The sequence below is a fragment of the Eriocheir sinensis genome, chromosome 8 (genome assembly GCF_024679095.1).
Source record: "Eriocheir sinensis breed Jianghai 21 chromosome 8, ASM2467909v1, whole genome shotgun sequence".
Taxonomy (NCBI): domain Eukaryota; kingdom Metazoa; phylum Arthropoda; class Malacostraca; order Decapoda; family Varunidae; genus Eriocheir; species Eriocheir sinensis.
In genome coordinates this window covers 1160355-1184758 of record NC_066516.1, presented here as the reverse complement: position 1 = coordinate 1184758, position 24404 = coordinate 1160355, and the positions used below count along the sequence as shown (strand labels likewise).

The window sequence follows — 24404 nt, the reverse complement described above, 5'->3', positions numbered from 1 at the left end:
GAGAGGCAACATCACAACAGAATTTAAGAGGTAAAAGACTATCAGTAAGAGGATGAGAGCTGATGAGACGAAGAGCCTTAGACTCCACTCTGTCCGATAGAGCTGTGTGAGTGGAGCCCCCCCCACACGTGAGAGGCATACTCCATACGAGGGCGGACAAGGCCCCTCTATATGGATAGCAACTGTGCTGGGGAGAAGAACTGGTGGAGACGATACAGATCGCCCAGCCTCGAGGAAGCTGATTTAGTGAGAGAGGAGATGTGAAGTTTCCAGTTAAGATTTTGAGTTAAGGATAGACCAAGGATATTTAGTGTTGAAGAAGGTGACAGCTGAGTGTTGTCGAAGTATAGGGGATAGGTGTTTGGAAGATTGTGTCAAGTTGATAGGTGGAGAATTTGAGTTTTTGAGGCATTGAAGGACATAAGGTTCCTTCTACCCCAATCGGAAATGATAGCAAAGTCTGAGGTTAAGCGTTCTGCAGCCTCCAGTCTGGAGTCATGTACTTCCTGTTGGGATGGTCTTCTATTGAAAGAAGTTGAATAATGCAGAGTGGAATTGTCGGCGTATGAGTGGACAGGACAGTTTGTTATGGAAAAAAGATCATTGATGAATAACAGGAAGAGAGTGGGTGATAGGACAGAGCCCTGTGGAACACCACTGTTGATAGGTTTAGGGGAAGAACAGTGACCGTCTACCACCGCAGAGATAGAACGGCCGGAAAGGAAACTGAAGATAAAGGAACAGAGAGAGGGATAGAATCCGAAAGAGGGCAGTTTAGAAAGCAAAGACTGGTGCCAGACTCTATCGAAGGCTTTCGATATGGCTAGCGCAACAGAGAAAGTTTCACCGAAATAGCTAAGAGAGGATGACCAAGAGTCAGTTAAGAGAGCAAGAAGATCGCCAGTAGAATGCCCCTTGCGGAACCCATACTGGCGATCAGATAGAAGGTTAGAAGTGGAAAGGTGCTTTTGTATCTTCCGGTTAAGGATTGATTCAAAAGCCTTAGATAGACAGGAAAGTAAAGCTATAGGGCAGTAGTTTGAGGGATTGGAATGGTCACCCTTCTTAGGCACAGGCTGTATGAAGGCATACTTCCAGCCGGAAGGAAAGGTAGATGTTGATAGGCAGAGACGAAAGAGTTTGATCAGGCAGGGTGTCAGCACAGAAGCACAGTTTTTAAGGACAATAGGAGGCACTCCATCAGGTCCATAAGCCTTCTGAGAGTTGAGGCCAGAGAGGGCATAGAAAACATCATTCTTAAGAATCTTAATAACAGGCATAAAGGAGTCAGAGTGGGGATGAGTAGGAGGAATATACCGAGAATCATCCATGGTGGAGTTCTTACAGAAAGTTTGAGCGAAGAGTTCAGCCTTAGAGATAGATGAGGCGGCGGTACTGCCATCAGGGTTAAGGAGAGGAGGGAAAGAGGAAGAAGTGAAATTGGAGAAGATATTTTTGGCTAGGTGCCAGATGTCACGGGAAGAATTAAAAAAGCAATGTTTTGACATTTTCTATTTATGAAAGAGCTTTTAGTAAGTTGAAGAATAGATTTGGCACAGTTCCGGGCAGAAATGTAAAGATCATGGTTAGCAGGAGTGCGAAGGCTCTGGTACCTTTTGTGAGCTGCCTCTCTATCTTTAATAGCACGAGAACAAGCATGATTAAACCAAGGCTTTTTAGCATGAAGAGTAGAGAAAGAACGTGGAATGTATGCCTCCATTCCAGAGACAATCACCTCTGTGACGCGCTGGGCACACACAGATGGGTTTCTCTCCTGGAAGCAGTAATCATTCCACGGGAAATCGGAAAAGTACATCCTCAGGTCGTCCCACCGAGCTGATGCAAAATGCCAGAAGCATCACCTCTTCGGTGGGTCCAGAGGATGTACAGGAGCAATAGGACAGGATACAGAAATAAGGTTGTGATCGGAGGAGCCCAACGGAGAGAACAGTTTGACAGAGTAAGCAGAAGGGTTAGAGGTAAGGAAGAGGTCTAGTTTGTAGGACCTGTCTCCAAGACGGTCGGGAATACGAGTAGGGTGCTGAACCAACTGCTCTAGGTCATTGAGGAGAGCAAAGTTGTAGGCTTGTTCACCAGGCTGGTCAGTGAAAGAGAATGAAAACCAAAGCTGGTGGTGAACATTGAAATCTCCCAAGATGGAGATTTCAGCAAAGGGAGAGTGGGTCAAAATGTGCTCCACTTTAGAGTTCAAGTAGTCAAAGAATTTTACAAAATTAGTAGAGTTAGGTGAGAGATAAACAGCACAGATGTACTTAGTTATAGAATGACAATGAAGTCTTAGCCAGATGGTGAAAAATTCAGAAGAGTCAAGGTCGTGGGCACGAGAGCAAGTGATGTCGTTGCGTTCGCAGACGCAACATCCAGCTTTGGATTGAAATTTAGGATAGAGATAGTATGAGGGAACAGAGTAGAGATTGCTGTCAGTAGCCTCAGAAACCTGTGTTTCAGTGAGGAAGAGAAGGTGAAGTTTAGAGGAGGAGAGATTGTTCCACAGAATGAAAATTACAATGAAGACCGCGAATGTTGCAGAAATTGATAAGAGGCACGAGGAGTTATCAAAACACCTCTCGAGTGTGTATGTTGTGTGGTGTAGAAAGAGAGAGGATTTGTCTTTAGAGAGCATGCTGTACTACTCTGGTGTTGATGAGACAAAAGGGAAACAGTTAGTGAAGACATGGGAAGGGTCTTTGAAGGGCTTCAGCACCCTCCTCACTTCCCATATATCCTCACCGGGAGTAGCTTACACCCATTTGGTAGGTGTCTTCCTACCTACTCCTACAAATTTTACTAACAAATAGCAACGATAAATAATATGAAACACAAATCAATGTGTTACTGTTGTTACGGAGACTCCGACAACCACTAACTACACTCGAGGTGTAGGCTTCACCCCGGGGTTTAGCAGCCGCAGTTTCCCTATTCTCGAGGCACCGGAACTATGTTCAGCCACCAACATGAAGCTAACCCAACATATCATCCTAGATGGAGGGAGAATGGGACTCAGTCACATCCAGGAGGGCATACTAGTTGCAGAGGCTTGCCCCCCGTTCCTGTTGCATGCATCATATCCACTGTTCCTGTTTTCTTTGTACCACCATCCCTTTTAACCATCTTTCTTGGGGACATTGTTAAAGCACAAAGAACTCACACTGCATGTAGTGCTGAAAACATGACACGAGTGCATGGATGCTATTTCTTTGAGTTTTACAATACGGACTGAGACTAGAGCTGTCATCTGGCAGTCAAGAATTACCCTAGACCGAGCAAGAATTAACCACAAATCTTGCAAAATTCTTGTGTTTCTTGTTCTGGCACATCAGATTTTAAAGAATTTCCCCAATTGGCAAGAATCGGGGGTCCTGCGCAAGCCATGGCGGGGCTGGGTACGGCCACTGTCTTGCTGGCCGCACCTCCATAGGATTATGGTGATGACCAATTCCTGAGCTTCATATGGGTAACCTTGCCAGGTAGGGGTGGATATTGAGTTCACGAGGTTACTGTTGTGTTACTGTTGCACCACAGGCCATATTAAAGCATTACTGTTTGATAAGTACAAACTTCCCGGTATGACATCATCATCATCGTTAGAAACAAGAAAATGAAACGATGCCATTTGTCAATATTTTGTATAGAAAAAGGACATTTTATGAAACTCTATTGCATGCAATAATGCTTAGTAGCTACTTAAATACTCCTAATGAACTGTAGATCCTGTAATTGTGACTAAATTAACGCGTGTTGTCCTTGATGAGTGACAAAATGGAAAATAGCATTGGTTCATCCAGTCATATGGACATGATAGAGTGCACTGGCAGATTACGGGAGGGAGGTGGAAAACAGTCTCAAGAACGGGAGGTCGTTCAAGAAGGCCAGATATCACAAGATGATGCTTTAGGATTGCAAACTTGCCACTCTTTCCTTGAAATACGGAACTTCATTTGCTCCGTATTTGCCTGTCTGAATTGTTAAACAGATAAAATTCAGTATTTTAAAACTGTAGTGAGCACATTTTACGGTGAACCAGAAAACCATTCCATAAAATTATGTTTGTCAAGAGTCATCCTGAAATACGTGTAAAATACACGTCGCAACATCTCTCCCCCTTCCTCTTGCCTTCACCAGCAGCGGGCAGCGGCTATCAGTCATGGCAGGCCAGAAAAATTTTAGGGTTGCTATCCGCTCCTTAAGATATGGAGCCGTTCTGTATTGGAGAATGGGATGTTGTGTTCCTTATTTTTTTTATCAAGGTGGCAGCCCTAACTGAGACTATTCCCATTGTTTTCTGCTTTGAGCACTCGTCTTGCAGCGAACAAAGGGAACCCACGCTAAGGTCTTCAACTTGTACAAAGAGACACGCCAGTCCTTGTTGAAAGACCGACTTGTTCGATGAGGCTGACGTAAGCCGATAGAGCCGGTCTATCGGCATCCTCCCCTCCCCTTCATGAGCCGTCACCCAGCAAGGGTTTGTGGTCCCTCCTCGAAGGGATGTACGTGCTTGACCCAGACGGCCTTCATATAGTCTATGTCCCCACCTGGTGGGTGGCAACAAATAAAAAAATTAAGATATGGAACAAACAGGATGCTTGTATACCAAGTCACTGCTCGTAAACCAAGGCATTTTTTGTGAGATTATTTTGCTCGTAAATCAAAACACTCGTAAAGTAAGGCACTCGTAAACCCTCAGTTATCCGGGTGCACAGTATCCGACCTCGCCCATATCCAGGAGTTTTAAAAAATGTGATTTTTTTCAAAAAAATTACAAAAAATTGTCACGCGCAGCCAAAAGTCATTCATATTTCTCGCACGATGCCTCTAAGCTCTGCCCGGGCAGCGTACCACACCACCAAGGTAAAGAGATTCTCTTTACCTTGTGCACCACAACACAACAAACGCCCGGCACGCCACTGTTTACGTTCACCATGACCCAGTTAATTTCTTTTACGTGTGTGCCCTACCTTCTCCAGGCATTGCTTTGCCTGTGTGTGGTGTTTGTGGCACTTACCATGGCACCGATATATATATATATATATATATATATATATATATATATATATATATATATATATATATATATATATATATATATATATATATATATATATATATATATATACAGGAAATCCCGATATACTGAAAGCTCGATGTACGAAAATTCGGATATACGAAAGTGAAAATATAGGACAATTTTCGTTCACGAAAGACATGCTTCAGATACGAAAAGTACGACAGTTTCACGCCCACTGTTTCGCATTCGATGTCTATATCGTCTGCACATGGTCATAGCCCTCCGCACACCAGAGAAAGATTAGGCAGCAAGTCGCTGCCGTCAGGCCTCAATCTCGCATACTCGCAGAGATTAGCAGCAGCAATGTCCAGTCCCCTCCACTTCAACGCCATCACTTAGCGTTGCCAGTTTGTGAACCCCTTGCTTGACTCGAATCCAACACATCCCAGCCAGCGTGAGGAAACGTGAGGGTGATGGAGGGGTTGGGGGGCTTGGAGTGGTGCGGTGTACTGTTTGGCACGTTTCGGGCACGAGAGTCGAAACTGGCCTTTCACAGCTTGGGAAGTAAACATTGGCAATGTTAAGTGATGAGTTGTAGTGACGAGTTAGAGGGATTGTCCTAACATATGTAATGCATTTCTATAACAGTAAAGGAACAGGAAATGGTAATTGTTTTAATTATTTATGAGCCTTATGCTTCATTGTATTGTGAGTAGTAAATTGCTTTTAAGCATAGTTATATTTAACTTTTTTTTTTTTTTTTTTTTTTCTGGCGCTGGTCCCTAACCCCTATTTATTAACAATCCTATGGGGAAATGGTTACATATGAAAAATCGATAAACGAAAGGTTTTTCAGTCCCTAACCCTTTCAGATATATATATATATATATATATATATATATATATATATATATATATATATATATATATATATATATATATATATATATATATATATATATATATATATATATATATATATATATATATATATATATATATATATATATATATATATATATATATATATATATATATATATATATATATATATATATATATATATATATATAAACATACATACAGTACAGCCCCATTTAGCGAGAGAATTAGGTGGAGGATGAACGCGGTCGCGCTAACTGAATTCACGCTAATTGAATATAGTAACCAATATGAAAAAGTTATTTGGTGCACACGTGGCTCTGACTTTTGGGTTTGATAATTACTCAAAATACGCAGTCATCAGTTATCGAGCCGTGATGGTGACTCTTGCGGCCCAAGGTGTCTGCGGCGGCAGCAAGTGGGTGTGACAAGAGTTTGGCCCCAACAAAGGTTCAATGGGCAGGGTGTGGGCGTGTGTGGGCGTCGTGCCCGGCCAGGCTGACATCACACTCGTTATTATCGAGCATGTTACGGTGACAGTGGCCACTCAATGAATAGTGACGCCTTGCCTCATCTGCCCCGCCACGGCAGGTAATAGTGACGCCCCGCGGGGCTGACGCAGCGAAGCTCACGCCCGTGGCGACGCCCCAAGAATGGTGGCGGAGGCGGCGGCAGGGCCGGGACAGTGGCAGTGGCTGCTGCAGCGCCACACGGGCAGCAAGCTGTGCACCGCCCCCAGCAGGAGGCGGCAGGTGAGGCGGGCAACCTCCGAGGGGGGCTAAGGAGGGCAGAACGACGTTAGAGAGCATGGGAGACTGGGACCGTGTGGGAAGTGGTGGCGGAGGGCTGTGTTGTGGTGTGAGGCAGGCGGCAAGCCACCGCGCATCATGGTGGCTTGGCGCAATTTTCAAAATTCAGTTGTGGTGGCTGCTCGCGCTAACTGAGGCTTTCGCGCTAATTAATTTTTTTCTTGGTAGATGGTGGCTCGCACTAATTGTGGTTCACGCTAATTGATCTCGCACTAAGTGGGGCTCTACTGTATATATATATATATATATATATATATATATATATATATATATATATATATATATATATATATATATATATATATATATATATATATATATATATATATATATATATCAGCAGGATGTACAAGCGTTAATTACCCTGTTAGGAGCAAATCTTAACAGAACACCCACGTCCTTGGGGCCATGGCGGGTGCTGACCACCCCCGCAACGCCCCGACAATTTTTCTTAGGTTAAGTCACTAATTATCGTTTGCAAGAGACGCCACAACGCCCACGCATTCTCTGTGGATGGGAAAAGGCTTGCCTGCACTGGCGTTAGTGTATATAATGTAATATTGCAGAAAACAAGGTAAATCGGGGTGGCGGGGCAAGGCGGGCAGTTTGACGTAACCCGTAACATTTTTTTCATTTTTACGGCAATACTACATCCTTCCTGCATTCATTTCATATATCCACGTGTGCACAGGCATAAAGGGGTGACGTGGGCATACGGACGTTTGTGAGATAATAAGGATATATATTCTCAGGGCAAGAGGGGCGGGGTGGCGGTGACGCAGCTGAAATGCAGTCTAACCCGTAACATAATTTTTTTTTTACGGCTATAACATATCGTTCCTGCATTCGTTTCATATATATATATATATATATATATATATATATATATATATATATATATATATATATATATATATATATATATATATATATATATATATGCGCTGGCGTGGAAGGCTGTCGTGGGCTTACAGGCGTGATCTTAAGTAGCTTTGTTTGTGCCAATGATATATTAACCCTTTCATTGCTAAACGTTCGCAGCGAGCATCAGGCGTATTTGCTGGTGGTGCTAAACGCTCACTGCAAGCTCCACCCCTACTCAAATCTCCCGCGTATGAAAGTGTTCCAACACTAATTCTCACAACACAGTTGCCAATTGAGTGGGTTCTTCACTGAATTTGGTGAAAAATCATATCAGCCCAACGCGGCAAATCTACGGACGAGTAACTGGTGGATAGTCTTGCCCAATATAGCGGCATTTTTGCATAGCTTCACCTATCACCTGACTGATTCTTTGACCAAATAGTTGTAAATATTGCAGTTGGCAACACTCCCTTGCTAGAATCTCAAGGAGAGATGTTCGCAGTTATCTCAATATGGCTGATCATCCCGCACGCACCGACGTAAGTGTTAACATTCAACACTCCCTGAACGTGCATGTACGTTAGCAAGAGAGGCATACATAACTGACTCCTATAGATCTGGACCTCCTCTTTCCAATGGTGTTTTTGGTTTTTATCTGTGATGAATAGTTTTTGAGATACAGAGGTTAAAAGAGACCCCCCATTGGGCTGCCTGGCTGCGCCAGAGGGGATAGTCGCGTCTGCACCACGCGCAAGGAAAGGGTTAAGTGCGGTAGGCGAAAGCTGGGTTTTCAGGTCCGTAGACTTAACCTACACCGTATCCGGATTTTTCCCACATCCGGGTGCCCCCGTGGCTCTATTAACCCGGATACCAGAGGGTTTACTGTAATTATAATAGAGTGTATGGAGCCTTTCTGAAAAGTCGGTTCAGTATATATTGGTGAGCACTCACATTGTAGCTTATGGCATCCGTGCAGTGATGTCATGCCACCCTCTATGGCACTGTCAGAAGGCATAAATATATGCCAAGTACTTACGTTCATTTTGCATGGTCATTATATCTCATTTATCATTTTTCTATATACATGCTTTGATCTTTATCATATAGAATATAATATGTAGAAAATTATTGCTGCTGGCACTTCAGTCATGCATCCTTAACCCGGTAGCAGCGATGGGCCAAATTTGTGACTTTACCGTTTAGCAGCGACGGGCCAAATTTGTGCCATGATTGAAACCCCCCAAAATAGATGATACATAATCTGATCACAAATGCTTTGATATATATTATGAAATGGTTTGTGTGAGAGGTGATTTTTTCTCATTTTTCCCGCTTGGAGGGACCATTAAGAAACATGATCCCCGCTGCTACTGGGTTAAGTGGCAATGCTGCCACCCAGGAAGACAGCAAGTGTAGAGGCAAGCAGGAAGAAAGCTCGACAGGATGAAGTGCATGGACTGGTGTCTGCTGCTACTGAGACCAGGAAAAGACTATAAAACCAGTGCAGTGTGTCACAGAGAGGGCAAAGTGAAGTGGTCGAGTAATTATTGCCCCTCATGCCCTGGTGTGCCTGGTTTGTGTTTTGAGGAACACTTCTGGGCCTGGCACACCCAGCAGCACCCTAGCGTACACCAATGCACTTTCCTCAGAGTGCACCACCCCTGGATTTACACCACCCAAATAAAATAAAAATATTTGTAATAGTATAATTTACATCTTCTGGCCAATATGCATTTGGTGACATACAAAAATGCAATATATACCAAAAAGTAATGATGTAATCCTGAATTATAAACACCTCTATTTTCAAATTCCGCAGTTAGTGAGTAGGTTCGGAGGGAAAGGGTTAGCGCGGCGGCGAGGGGGAGTGTTGGTAACGAAGGGGTTAATATCAATTTGCTACATCTCCAAAGTTGAAACTTTTTTTGAGGCTTGCTGGCAGTTTTACTTGTAAACATCAGTTTTCTTACAGAAAATGGGAGGAGGAGTAAAATAAGATAGTCATTTGTAACAAATGGTTATCAGATTTATAAACACATCAAAATATGTAACAAGAAAAATTGTATCTTCTGTGAAATTTGCTGATCATAATTTCTCATCTCTTAATTACTTATAAAAGTAATTATTGTTCCCTATTCTTCACCACTTACAATATTAGTTGCACCAACTTATATAGACAGGCAAGGAAAAGGAAAGTGTGGATGAGAAGTGAGAACTACAAGTCTTTCAAGTACTTTTACCATAGTGAAGCAGCATTGGAATATTCTCTCTTTTGCAAAGGGAACTGATTTTTATGTTTCAACTCCATGCCTGAGTAATTTTTTAGTATTTTTATTATTTAACTATACATAACTTTTACACATAACCTTTTACAGAGGCAAAAAAAATGGAGAAGGCAAACCAAGAGGCTAAAAGGATTCAAGAAAATGAAGACAAGGCAAAAGCTGCTGCACTAGAGGTTGAGAGACAAGAAGCTTTGAGAAGACAAAGAAGTCTAGAAAATCAGCAAGAAAGTGAAGAAAAGAAGGATATTGTTCCTGAAGCTAACAATGAGGACAGGTTTGTGATTTTTTTTCCTTGGGTATCAAAGTAATAAAGCATGCATTAATGGGGCAGGGCTTGCATGAACATCAGAAAAAGAGCAATTATAATAAGTAATCATCATCATCAATTTCATCATCATCATCAGCAGCAGCAGCAACCGCAGCAGCAGCAGCTTTTTACATTCACGTCTACAGGGTGTGAAATAGATGCCCCAAGAAATAGAAAGCACATACCTATGGTAGGAGAAATCATTCACTGGCCACACTACACATTCATACACATTGTGTCCCAAATTGCATGACTGACTGATTTCATGCCACTGTCACCATAATCATATCATACACTCTTGTTCAAACCCTAACACTGGCTACGATCGTACAAATATATACAGTAAAGGATGGCAAACATGAAATGTTATGCTGCAATTTTTTGTCTTATAATAGACTATATTCTAACAGCCGTACCATAAGGCAGCCTCCTCGACTATAGAAGCTCTTCGGCCATTTTCTCATACCATAATCTTCGAGGGGTCCTCTCTGTAAGCGAAGGAAAGGTGTTGACGGGCGAAATTGTTGGAATCTGGCAAGGGGTCGAGATAGGTTCATCTTCGTGAGCCCCTTCGTATATTTTATGCGTCAATTCTGCATTTCTCTCATTAATATAGTAATAAATGATCCAGGAATTATAATAAAATGTATTTGATCTTATATTAATCTGCAAAAGTTTTTTAAATAAATGATTTAAAATTTTATTTAAGACTTTAGGGTTGTATCATGATTTCTAACCCTTGCCGAGTTGCTGTGTCACCACGCCTCCTTGGTCAACTCAAGGAGCTAGGTAGTCTTTTCCTATAGCTCCGAAGGGGCTCGAGCACTTTTCTAACGGCTCCTTGCTTGACGGGATGGTAGCAAGGGGCAGAGAAGTGATAACGCCGGGCACACGTGGACTCCTTGGCTGTGTGCGTGGAGAGAGGTGGAAACCAAGGGGTGCTGACGTCACTCCCCATCCCCTAGGCCTCCCCTCTCGTAGGCCTTGTGAAAACACGGGCCGCGCAGGGATGCCAACCTTATCACTCACACTATGTTCCCAGTTATACCTATATTTGCCTTTCAATCAACAATTTTCTTCGTGATTATGCATTGAAAAATATGTATGATTACACTAATATATGTAAAATGCTTCAATTATCAATATTTCCGTGTCGAGATGTTTACAGAGGCTACCAACCCAACTCGGAAGAAGCTCTAGCGGAGGAAGGGACCAAGATCACCTTATAGTATGCGGCAGAAAGGGGACACTGTTTAAGGGAAGAGGAGGAGGAAGGTTTAGAGGCTGCCTAATGGTATGGCCGTAAGAGACCTTCAAGATGTGAACCAACCTAGCAAAAAAATCAGTTTCTCCAATTGATTTTATGTTCCTCTATTAAGAGACACTTCTTTCTTTCCTTTAAGTAAAAACTATCCAGCTGAAAGTCATTCGCACAGTAGGTGCAGCTTAACTAAGTAAATCCAGGCAACTAATAGTAGTGCTCATAGACACAGTATGAAGAGTTTAGAACTAATAGTTGAAAGGAGTTGAGGAGGAGCTTCATACTGTGCCTATGTGTGTGGGTATGTGTGTTCACACAAAGTGTCAATTCCAAGTCTATGCTGTAATAAAGCTGTGCACTGTAATAACTATGCCTGATGGTTGGGACAGTGTGGAGACTTCTATCTTTACAGAGGTATGTCTAAGGAAGGGGAGACTACTACATGTCACCCCTCTAACTGACTAGTGTTAGGAATGAAATAAGAATACAATCCTCTCACTCCTCATTGAGATGGACTGCTTGCAAAGTACTGATACAGACTTCAACACCAACTCAAGAACCCATCTTTCACAGTTGCCATTTACATCTCCTTGGACACCTTATATAATAACAAACCTCTTCTGCCTTGCCCCTTTGGTGTATGTGCCTGGGATACCAACATGGACCTGTCACTGCCATACTTCCTAATATCCATAGTTCAGCTACCCCCCATTGCACCATTGGAGTTTCATGACACACAGGTCTGCCAGCATTTTCCCGGTAGTCAGGCAGCTGTGTCAGAGGGAACTAACTGCTCAGCAGCTGTTCCTGTCACATTTTTCTAATCATGCCAGATCTATACCAGTATTCACAGACAGCTCCAAATCTGATGCTGGCATCGGATTTAGGGTCATCTTCCTGGAGTTTCTCCAGTCTGGGATCCTTCCTGCCCGGCATGTAGATTTTTTTTTTACGTCCTAGCCTATGGCACCAGTAGGCTTTTTTCTTGGTTGGACCTGGTGGTCGACCCAAGCCTATCACAGTGCTGGCAAGTGTTTATAGTGGTGCCATCTATTCTTGGCTAATGCTGCTGCCCGGAGCTCATTCTTGATTTCCCTTGGATATCCTCTAGAGTCTGAGTTGATGGGTGGTCTTCAGGACATCACGTGGGTAGTTGAGACCATTTGGCAGTGGCTGAAAAATCCCAGGTGGTAGTAGCGGATTCAAACCCGCATCATCCAGGACATAGCGAACGGGGGACCAGTATGCTAACCACTTAGCCACCACAATTATTGCACGTTGAGTGATAATATCGACATAACTGTTCAAGCAATAAAAATTTGGAAGATATGTCGGGATAGAAGAATGTCAGGAAAAATTTTCCAATGTGCAATATATTGGAAAATATCTTGCATTTTTTTATATAGATTTTTTTCAGTAAAAAATTTGATGAAAATTTAAATAAAAAAAAATTGCAATTTTTATTCTTGAGAATATAAAAAAAAGCTAAACAAAAAGTTAAACATTGGAACTTTAGCATTTACAATAATAAGTAAAAGGCTGCAGTTACAATGCCATTGTGCGAAAATTAATTGCAATATTATTCGCTAAACATTCACCTCAAAAGATTATATTAGGGGGGAAATGAATTTTTGTACAAAAACTATTGAGTCAAAATGGTTTTCTTACTTAAAATGATGAATTCATGTATTAGTTCACCAGCCAGCTACGGTGAAAATCATAGCTGGGCACGATAACAGAAAACCTTATTCCCGATAAGTGACAACTGATAATGGAAAACCTTAACGGTGATAACCGATATTCGTTAACTGGAGGCACAAATATAGGCAATAACCGATACCCGATAAAAATCCACAATTCTGATACTAGCTAGCGATAAGTCCGATAGGCGAAAACGATACTATATTGATATTTCAAATAAAAAAACATAGATGAATTCAAGTTTTCATTATCTGTATTTTAGGAAACTTACAAAACCTGAAAATCACACGTTGACACGTGCCTATGGACGGTAGTACTAGCAACGCCTGAACTGGTGTTGTGTTATTTGGCGTCCCCACCGTCAAAAGCTGGCGCTTTTGTTTACAAACACTGGTCTCTCGTGAACTGCACATGCTCAGACCAGCAAGCATAGACCTGTACAGTCTCACAAAGCTTTTTAACCGTAATTAAGAGTTGCTGGAAGGCTGAATCAGACATACAGAACCACTACCACCATCCCCGCTGTTTCTAGAACGACACTCTGTACGAGTTGTATTTATATGTACAGAGTGTCGTTCGAGAAACAGCGAGGATGGTGGCACTGTATGTCTGATTCAGCCTTCCAGCAACTCTGTTAAAAAGCTTTGTGAGACTGTACAGGGCTACGCTTACTGGTCTGAACATGCACAGTTCACGAGAGACCAGTGTTTGTAAACAAAAGCGCCAGCTTTTGATGATGGGACACCAAATAACACCACACCGTGTGCCTTCAATACCATGGCATGCTCACAAATGAATATGGAATATCAAATTTGAGGCAATGAATAATCATTTTTGGGGCAAAGTTAAATGATTTTTCTCTTTGATATATTGATTTTTGAGTCAAACATAAAAAAATAACCTAGTGTTTTAATGTTGATGATCTAAGTATGAAATCTCTTCACCGAAGATATTTCATACCCCTTAGTTTTTTCAAACTACACCGGGCGCCCGGGCCACGCATGCGAAGTAGGGAGGAGACGTTTTTTTTTTTTCTGAGGGGCGGAAAAAGTAGCGATTATTGCTAGTTTGGTTACAAAAGTAACCAAGATACCGGTATATGATTAAATAAGTAGCGGATGGCCGATAACCCGATTTTGTTATCAGCGATAAAGTATCACGATAACTTATCGCGATAACGCCCAGCTATGGTGAAAATAAATTTTTAGGCGGCCACTGTCCTTAGCTCCTTCGTTACCGACTCCATGATCCCCAGAATTCCCCCACCCCCTCCGGCACCGAGTTTTTTGCCCACTTCTCCTAATTTCATGGGGGTAGTTTAGATTTATCCTTATACCCATATTTAGTCATTTATGTTTGTTTTTTTCTCAGGTGTTCTGACAGATTTTGTTCACAAGATGTATACTATTTAAATCAAAAGTTATTGTATGTTATTTCCTATGCAGAGAAGCAGACACAAGATGGTAAGTGTTTCAATAGAATTACAGAAAAACAATATATTAAACATGAAAAAAAAGTTTTAATTACCTTGTAATCTGGCAGAGATCCAACACCCATTTCATTACCACCCACCCCTTATGTGGCCCCCTCCTTACCAAAATTGCCGGCACAAAATTGCCGGTTCTGGACGTCAGTTTACCCACTATACCTCACCCACAACACTCAAACCACTTTCCAACCACCAACCACCTCAATTTCCATATCATGATCTCCAAAACCACCTTCAACATCCACACAAATAAAAAGAAGTGTACCCAGAATAATGGCTGCCAGGCTTGCCAGTTATGGCAATAAATGAAATATATTGGGTGGTCAGTATTCCCAAAGGATTAGTCTACTAGGGCACCACCACAGAAAATCACCCTCGACACACTCCAGTGACGGGAAAAAATAATACATTAAATACGTACAACGGACATATCTGACGCTCAATGGTATTAAAAAATTATATGTACGTCGTATGTATCTGATACTGTACGGGTTAAGTTTGTAAAGTGAGGTATGACTGTAAACTTTGTACAATTCTCAAAAGATTGTGTAAGACAGTTCTACAAATTTCCTTTACAGTTTATTTTATTTATTTATTTATTTATTTATTTTTTTTTTTTTTTTTTTCAGTTGTTTTAGTTTAAAATATATTGCTAATTTATGTAGATATGTTGCCTCGATCGTAAAATCTTTGTAACACAAATCCCGTGCATTTATCCCTCTTTCAAATTCAAAAACTCCATCAGAAGCAGTTTAATGGTTTCGCAGTTAAAGTAAAGAGAAGAACAAAAGGCAAAACCGAGATATTGGCAAGAAAATGCAGTCAACTACTTCCCCCTCTGCTCCAGCAAGATTTTTGCTTCTCTGTAAACCAACATCAATCATGTATATCAATTTCAATAATGGAGTCATTGTGAAATAATATATAGTATTCACATGGCATTTTAAAGAATTTAGCTTGTGAACTTGGTCCCCCTTTTTGCAGGTATTTGCTCAAAGGTGAGGGTATCAGGAGGCACAACCTCCCACATTGTCACCAGATTTTCTAATGTCCTCCTGGGTCATAATCCTTGCTGGACTTGAGTTTTTCCTTGGCTTTCTTTTCTTTGTAAGCAACTTGCTTCATTTCCTCTCCTACCTCCATGGGCTGTATGATGTCTGGATCTGTTTTGAACATATTTACCTATTTGTAGTCTACTGGGCCCGAGCTAAGCTCTAATAGTCCCGTCTCCATATTTACATTCATCCAGCCTTTCCTTCATTTGTTGGACACTGCTCGCCTCCACCACCTCTTCCCGCAAGCTGTTCCATGTGTTAACACTTCTATGTGGAAAACTATACTTTTTCAAGTCACTCAAACAGGTTCCTTTATTAAGTTTCTTTCCATGTCCTCTCAGCCCCTGTGTTCTCACAGTAGAGAAGAGATCAACTCTATCCACCTCATCAAACTTATTTATCAACTTATACAGCGTGATCAGATCTCCTCTCTCCCTTCTTTGTTCCAGTGTCGTCAAGTCCATCTCCTTCAATCTGTCTTCATACGTCATATTCAAGAGTTCTGGGACCATTTTAGTTCCAATTCTCTGTATCCTTTCCAACTTTCCGATATCCTTCTTTTTGTGAGGCGACCATACAACTGCAGCATACTCAAGTTTTGGTCTTAACAGTGTTGTTATTATTCTCTTCATAATTTCTTTGTCCATAAAATAGAATGATACCCTTATATTTTGCATCATCCTGTAGGTTTCTCCGAATAACTTGTTTATGGGCTTTTTCTGGGGATAGTGTGTCTTGCATTGTTACTCCCAAGTCTTTTTTTTTCATGTACTACCTTTAAGTTTTCTTCTCCCATCCTGTATGTTTTCCTCAGTCTTTTTTTACTTTTCCCCATTTCCATAACATGGCATTTGTTTGCATTAAATTCCATCTCCCATAACTGGCTCCATCTATGCACTCTATCCAGGTCTTTTTGCAGTTCTTCACAGTCCTCCTCCATCCTCACTCTTCTTATTAACTTTGCATCGTCTGCAAAAAGGCTCATATAACTTTTTATACCTTTTGGCATATCATTTATGTATATTATGAACATTATTGGTGCCAGAACTGAGCCTTGAGGAACTCCACTCTCTACTCTCCCCCAGTTTGATTTCTCTTCCCTAATCACCATCCTCATTTCTCTTCCTGTTAAGTAATCCTTCATCCACTCGATAACCTTTCTGCCCATTCCTCCCCACTGCTGTAGTTTCCAGATTAACCTTTTGTGCAGAACCTTGTCAAAAGCTTTTTTCAAATCGAGATATACACAATCAGCCCATCCTTCTCTCTCTTGCACCACATCTTGAGTAGAAACATAGTAAGTTGGTGACACGATTTCCCTTTTCTAAATGTTCAACCCATTGTTTTTTTATTATACTTTCACAAATCTTGCACATTACACTTGTCAAAGAGACTGGTCTATAATTTAGTGGTTCAGTTTTATCTCCACTTTTATAAATTGGCACAATGTTTGCTCTCTTCCACTTTAAGGGCACTTTTCCTGTATTTATTGAGCATGTTATTATGTCATAAAGTGGCTCCAATAATTTGTTTCTACACTCTTTTAGCACTTGACCCGAGATTCCATCCGGTCCCATAGCTATCCTTCCATCTAAGGTTTTCATCAGCTGTATCAGTTCCCCTTTCTCAGCCTTTACTTGATTTAGTTTCCCTTCATTGCAATTTTCGAGACCCCAGTCAAAGTTGGTTTCTTTCGTAAACACTTTATGAAAAATTATATTTAATATTCCTGCAGTTTCTTCGTCCTTTTCATAGAATACATTTTTTTCTTTTAGCCTTTCCACTCCTTCATTTCTTTTTAACTTCCCGTTTATGAATTTATAATACATTTTCGGTTCTTCCTTACATTTAAAAACTATTCTTCTATTAAATTTAGCTTCCTCCTCTCTCCTTATTTTCACATATTCATTTCTTGCTTTTTTTATGTCTCTTATTTTTATTTGGTCTTTTCTTTAAATTCCTCCATGCCTTATTTCTATTTCTTTTTGCTGTTTCACACCTCCATCCAAACCATGTTTTCTCTCCTTTAGTTTTTACTGTGTAGTATGTTGACTGCTGTCTGCCTGAGTCACTCATTGGCTTTATATACACGCAAACAGGGTTACCAAATGTCTCTATATGCCAGTGAATACCATATAAGGAAATATTTCAGCATTTTTCCAAAGAAATGGCAATGTGACTTGTCGCTGGATTGGGGAGGGGGCAGGTGAAAGTGCCATAACTTTGTTATTTTTGCGAATTTTGCTGTAAAACTTCGTCACGTGTGATAATTTTTGGGAATATTTCTTCTTCTTTTTTTTAATATTCCACCAGATGGTCCCTTAATGTCCTCTTGTCCCATTATTAGGGTGTGTTAAGAAGATTTTCTGGATATCGCCATCCCTAAAAGATTGGCTGGCAACAGAGGCTTACATGTGGTGTCCTTTTATCATTACTTTTTTTTCTGAACAGTTAGCTGATCATACTGTTTTTGATTTGTTTGTGTGAGTGTCATGCAATGATGATATTTGTTATTCTATACAATACATGCTATTACAGTTTTTTCTATGATCTCACACCCTGTTCTTATATGCCTAACCAATAATTTACTTTTCTACTGATTTGTTTACTTATTAACAACAATTGGCTTTCATGGAGGGACATTTTCACCCTTTAAATCATGTCAGTATCTTAACTAAATATGAAGTTCTAATCATTTGAAAATGTGCAAACTTAAGCATATTTTTTTATCAAAACTTGATACCTGGCATTAGGTCACTTCTATTCTGACTGCCTCAACCAGTACTCTATTATAAAGAGAGATAGTAGTCTAGTTTTAGCACCGAGACACAATACAATACAAAAAAAATGTTTAACTTATGGTTAATACAAACTTTTACTCTTCCCCAGATTGCTGGATTTGAAACAGAGAGTGAAGCACTATTTAGAAGCCAATGAAAATCTATCAAAAGACAAGCTGTGGGAGGTGCGTCGGAAGGCATCTTTGGCCAACCAACTCAATAAAGACAACCATAGCATTAACAGGGATAAGCTACAAAAGTTGTTGAATGAAATGAGGGAAAGAAAAGCTGAAGCTGAGGTACTTGCTAGTTATAAAAATTCAGTAACGAGCAACATAGTTAAGCAAGTTGCAATTCAAGACTCACTGGGAGCCTCAGCTTATTCATGGTTACTTGTAGAACTGGTTACCTTCCATCCAGATTTGTGGGACCTATTTTTATATTACCTCTTCAAAGCTTGTCCTATGCTCATGCCAGGAAGTCAGATAAATGAGGAAATCCTAGGAAATATTGAAAAGCCTGAAGTTTATTACAGTCAGGTGGGAAAGTACTCTACAATGTATGGATTTGTGTTGACAAGACTAAACAAGAAACAAGGCTCACCCATCAAGGCAGCAGCTATTGGATGGGAGGTACTTGCCAACATTGTTTCCCAACCGCCTTTGTCAGGAATCACAGGAGAACTACTACTTAAAATCTTACAATCTTGTGGTTACACACTCCAACAAACATATATGAAGCAATTTGCTAAAGTAATGGAATTTATTAGCAAATGTTATCTGCCAAAAGTTAGAGAAGCTACAGAGGGAGGGGGCCAAAATTGTCTGACTTTGTTGGAAAATTTTATGACAGAGTACAGACCCAATAAACTTACTCAAAATCATATGATACTAAAGTATATGTAGAGTGTATGTAGAGAAGTGTGCTGCTTGTAATTTAATTTTTACTTCAGCCTACTTTTACCCTATACCCTATACAAGTTGACTGACAATAGGTTGTTAGGAAAACACTATGGTAATATATATGTACTGAATGTGTTGGGAGGAAATTAATGCTCCAAAGAATTTATATTTAGAATTTTTCAGAAGAGGCAGTGAAAAGATTTAGACTATATCAGGATATAGTGAAAGAAAGTATGATGGCACAAAGATTGTATGGAACAAATTTGCAATATAAAATCTGGGTTGTGCTTCTTTTTAACTTTAAACCCATTGTCTACCCTTTGACTAATAACTTGTGAGATGTCATATGTTATTAGTGTTAACGATGTGCTATTGGCTTTTATGTAATCATAGCTAGTGTCAAGGCCAGAGGCAGCAAGAACTAAGTTGTTTTGTGAATAAGTAGTGTCTCAATTCAGTGAATTGCCTTTCTCTTCAGACTGTAAATATGCTTTTGTTTCTTTAAGCATATTTTGGCAAATCACCTGCTAATTTGAAATAGGTGACAAAGATACTTTCTAGTTTTTTGAGGTTCATGCAGACTTTCCTTATTTGTAAATGACAATGGTGAATAATTCATTAGCATATCACTATCATATAATTTAACCATATCCTTGCATACTCTGGGTCTTCACTCTGCCTCTTCTGAAAACTTCATCAGTCTAACTTCTTTGCACCAATATTTTTCTCCCAATGATTACTACATATGTGTTATCATACTGCTTTCCTAAAAACTATAGTTGATATTTCCTTGTCATTTTTTATCTAAAAGTTTAAATTTCAAAACTGTGGTTTGTTTTTAGAATTATAAGATTATATTTGTAAGAATTTTTTTAATAAAAGCATGTTCAAAATGCCTTTTTATACATTCAGGGATACAAAAACACGTGTATTTGCAAGCATTTCCTGCCCCTCGGCGATGATGTAGATGGCATCTACTGGTCTGAGCCAATAGAACCATCTTTTGTCATACTCTCCAGCCAGTCACAGCTCTTTAGCCCACATAGCAACTAGGATGAAAGGAAGATAGTGCACACTTTTGAGCCAAGCATCAAAAGTGGTTGGACTTGCATCAAGTTGCTCCTCTTCTTGTCGCCCTCACACCCAACACAAGAAGGTAAGTTTACCAAAATCTTATAGGACATAGTTAAGTAGTTATACTACATGCTGATATGAATGAAAGCGGCATAGATTTGAAAGAAATGAGTGATTTAGTGGCCGACAATAAGTGTGTATCCCACTCATCCCACATGGAATCTTTTGCCCATTTACATAATGCTAATTATGATTATTATATGGTATTATATGATCAGTGATATGTGATATTTATCATGTATTTGACTATTTCACGTCCTGTCTGATTTTTCCATGTTAAAAATCACAAAAGGGGGAACCAATGCCCAAATTATTTAGGTGCCTTTTTTTGTTAAAAAAAAAAAACTGGGAACATGCCCAAATTATTTTGTGCCCTTTCTATGTTAAAAATTACAAAACAAACCTGTGCCCAGTGTGCAGTGGCAGTATCATAACCAGTGAGCTTTATCCGAGGTGCGTTTTTGCCTATGCGTAGAGAGCAATACGGCTGCCATCTGACTGGGAGGGTAGCCTACCCCATCCTCACCTTCACGTGGTGCGCACCATTAGTATACCCTGTGGGGTAGAACCAACAGGGAGGGGGGCAGCGACCATCTGCTGTCTTGTTTTTAATCCTTTTAGCATGGACAAGGAGCAAGTCTCCATAATACCACATTGGACTGGCCACCCATTGGTAGCCTCTAATACTTTTATCAAAAGCTTTAGAGGCAGGAGCAATGGCCAGCGTGCAGCAGAAGAGAAAGGAGTGCATGAGACTGGTGTCTATTAATGTGAATGGATTAGGTGGTGAGGAAAAGAGGAGAGTGATGATTGAAAATTTTGTGAATGGTAGAGTGGATGTGTTGGGAGTGACTGAAACACATGTGAGTGATGGTAGAGAGTGTATGTGGGAGTAGAGGGTGTGCCTGGGGGGGTTGTATGGACAGGGATGGATGAGAAGTATAGAGGCAGGAGTAAGGAAGGATGTGCTATTGTGATGTCTGAAAGAGTGTGGAATGGTGTGACTGATTATGATTGGAAGGGATCAAGAATTGTGTGGGTGAAAAGAAAAGTAGGTTTAGTAAAGTATGCATGGGTGTGTATTTATGCACCAGTAAATGTGAAAAGTAAAAAAGGACTGAGAGAAAGGGAAGATTTTTGGGAGGAAGTGAATGCGTGCTTGAAGAGTTTTGAGAAAGAAAGGAAACTTATTATGATGGGAGATAGGAATACTAAAGTGGGTGATAAATGTGTGATGGATGTGGTGGATACCTGGAAAGAATGAAAATGGAGAGTGGCTGGTGGACATCTGTGCTGAAAGGGGGCTGTTCCTAGCAAACACTTTCTTTCAGCACAAGAATATCCACCGATACACATGGAGGAGACGGAAAGAGTAGAAAGGATTGATTGATTATGTGGCAGTATATGGAAGACTTAGAAAGGATATTTGTAATGCGAAGGTAGTAAGAGGAATGTTCGATGACTCTGATCATCTTGCAGTGCTGGCAATATTAACCCGGTAGCAGCGGGGATCATGTTTCTTAATGGCTCCTCTAAGCGAGAAAAATGAGAAAAAATCATAACTCACACAAACCATTTCATAGTATATATCAACGCATTTGTGATCAGTTTATGTATCATCTATTTTAAGGGGCTTATATCATGGCACAAATTTGGCCCGTCGCTGCTACACGATAAAGCCACAAATTTGGCCCGTCACTGCTACACGATAAAGCCACAAATTTGGCCCGTCACTGCTACCGGGTTAAGGCTGAGGGAAAAGTGGGTGTTTAAAAAAAAAGGTGAAGTAAAAAAGGAAATATTGAAGAAAGAAAAGTTACAGGAAAAAGAAATAAAAGATGAGTATAAACGTGAAATGGCAGAGGCCTTAAGGGGGTCCTTCTGCGCATATAGTACATCCAATAGCTTTGAAATCTTCGTATGTTGTTTGCTGGTGTAAATGTATGATATTCTGTGAATTTCATTAAATTCGGGTTAAGTTTAGGACAGACTCAAACAAAGCGTATTTTTGTTTTTGTTTTTTCTTTTTTTGTTTTGTTTCACAGACTTTATTTTTCAGTTAATCACTTTGAAAGAAATACCATAGAAACTGTTTACCTATCTACATTTTGTTGGAAGTGAATTTTTGATTTTTTGTTTCGTCTTTGAAGAGAAAAAATAAAAAGTTTTGTCACTTATAATTTTGTCCACTCTGTGTCCCGTTTTCTTTTGACATTTTTTTAAATTCATTCCCAACAAAAATTTGCCCTTTAGTTGCAGTTTTAAATGATACCCAACAAAAGTCGGTCAAACATTTTACCTACCAATTTTGTGAATTTTTTTGAAGTGTAAAAAACTACTTTTCGAGATATAGGCTCCTAAATATTTTTTTCTGTTTTTCCCTGTCTTGCCATTTGTATTTATTTGATTGGCATGAAACTTTCACACATTATTGTGTATACATTGTTGACTTACTGATGAATGATAAGGCATCTGGTCCCCCTTTATGAAAAGTTTTAATCAATCAAAGGTGAGGGTGTCAGAAAGTCAAGGTTTTCCACCACAACCGTACTGGGCAATTCTGCCTCTCGAACAGTGTTTGTAGCTAAGAAAGCGACACGGTGATGAAAGTTTTGCTTGTAATCAGGCTCAATGTTCACAAATTTGTGAATAATCTGTTGTCGGAGCTGCAATAATGTCTCATGAGGCAATGTAGCTGATTCTGCAGTTGGTGGTGATCGATGTAGGAGATGGAGTAAGTGCTGACGAAGCAGGTGGTGGTGGAAAAAGGTGGAAAAAATATTCTAATCCAACCTTTACATATATACAAGCATTGAATGATACCGCATATGTTGACGCGTGTGTGCGACTATGACGCAATAGCGCGGGACATTTAAAAATAGCCTCCAGGGGGGGAGGGGTCTTAATTTTACGAAAACAAACCTCACCACCTGGTAGTTTAGGCTTTCCTGGCCATGCTGAGCGAAAAAAATGTACTCGTCCAATTTTAAATATATTCGTCAATAAATACCCCATAGTCACAAGTCATAAGTGAAAAATGGGAAAGTGTAAAAGATAGTACAGATATTAAAAAAGGTTTTGGAACATTTAAAGAAGTAATGTTAACTACAACAAAAAAAGTATTAAGGATGAAAGTGGTGAGGGATGGGAAAAGAAAAGGAAATTCATGATGGACAGAAGAGAAAAGGAGGATAGTAAAAGAGAATAGGGAACTTTTTAAGAAAACTCAAGAAAGAAATGTGGCTGAGCAAGTAAAAAGGGAAAGGAAAAAGAAATATAGAGAATGCAAAATGAAATTAAAACTAGCAATAAAATAAAGTAAGAAGAGAGTTGATGAAGACTTTGGAAAAAGACTAAGTGAGAAATATAAAGGAAACAGAAAATCTTATTGGAAAGAAGTAAAGAATGAAAGAAATGCAGAAAATATCTCCCCAAGTAAAATAAATGAAGTTATGGATGAGAATGGAAAGATGTTGAAAGACGGGGAAGCTGTGAAAGAGAGATGGAGAGAATATTTCAAAAACTTAATGAATTTTGAAGGTGGAGGTCCAGCAGTTGTAACAGCAGTAATTTTGAGTGGAGGTAGAGGAGGAGTATATAAAGAAGAAAGTATAACATATGAAGAAGTAAATCAAGCTATAAAAAGATTAAAGAATGGAAAGGCAGCAGGAATTGATGGAATTACAACAGAAATGTTAAGTGTGGAGGAGATGTAGTTACTAAATGGATGGTCAAGATATGTGAAGTGGCATTGGAGGGTTGGGGGGGGGGGTGCCAGCAGACTGGACAGAGGCCATCACTGTCCCAGTTCACAAGGGGAAGGGCAGGAGAGGGGAGTGTGGGAGCTATAGAGGTATAAGTCTGCTGAGTATACCTGGAAAGGTATATGGAAAAGTCATAATAGAAAGG

General features: G+C 40.1%; 1 protein-coding gene across 3 annotated transcripts in view; it reads left to right on the top strand.

Annotated features, from left to right (window-relative positions):
- Nucleotides 1-20280, top strand: part of LOC126995365 (trichohyalin-like) — a 71762-nt gene extending 51482 nt beyond the window's left edge. For 2 of the 3 annotated variants that reach the window (XM_050854856.1, XM_050854855.1), the window contains exons 7-8: nucleotides 9957-10140; nucleotides 18569-20280. In XM_050854856.1, coding sequence (XP_050710813.1) covers nucleotides 9957-10140; nucleotides 18569-19364 — 980 coding nt within the window. In that variant the 3' untranslated portion in view covers nucleotides 19365-20280. The remainder of the gene's footprint in view (nucleotides 1-9956; nucleotides 10141-18568) is intronic. The other variant, XM_050854854.1, reaches the window with a different exon arrangement.
- The last annotated feature ends 4124 nt before the right edge of the window (nucleotides 20281-24404 follow it).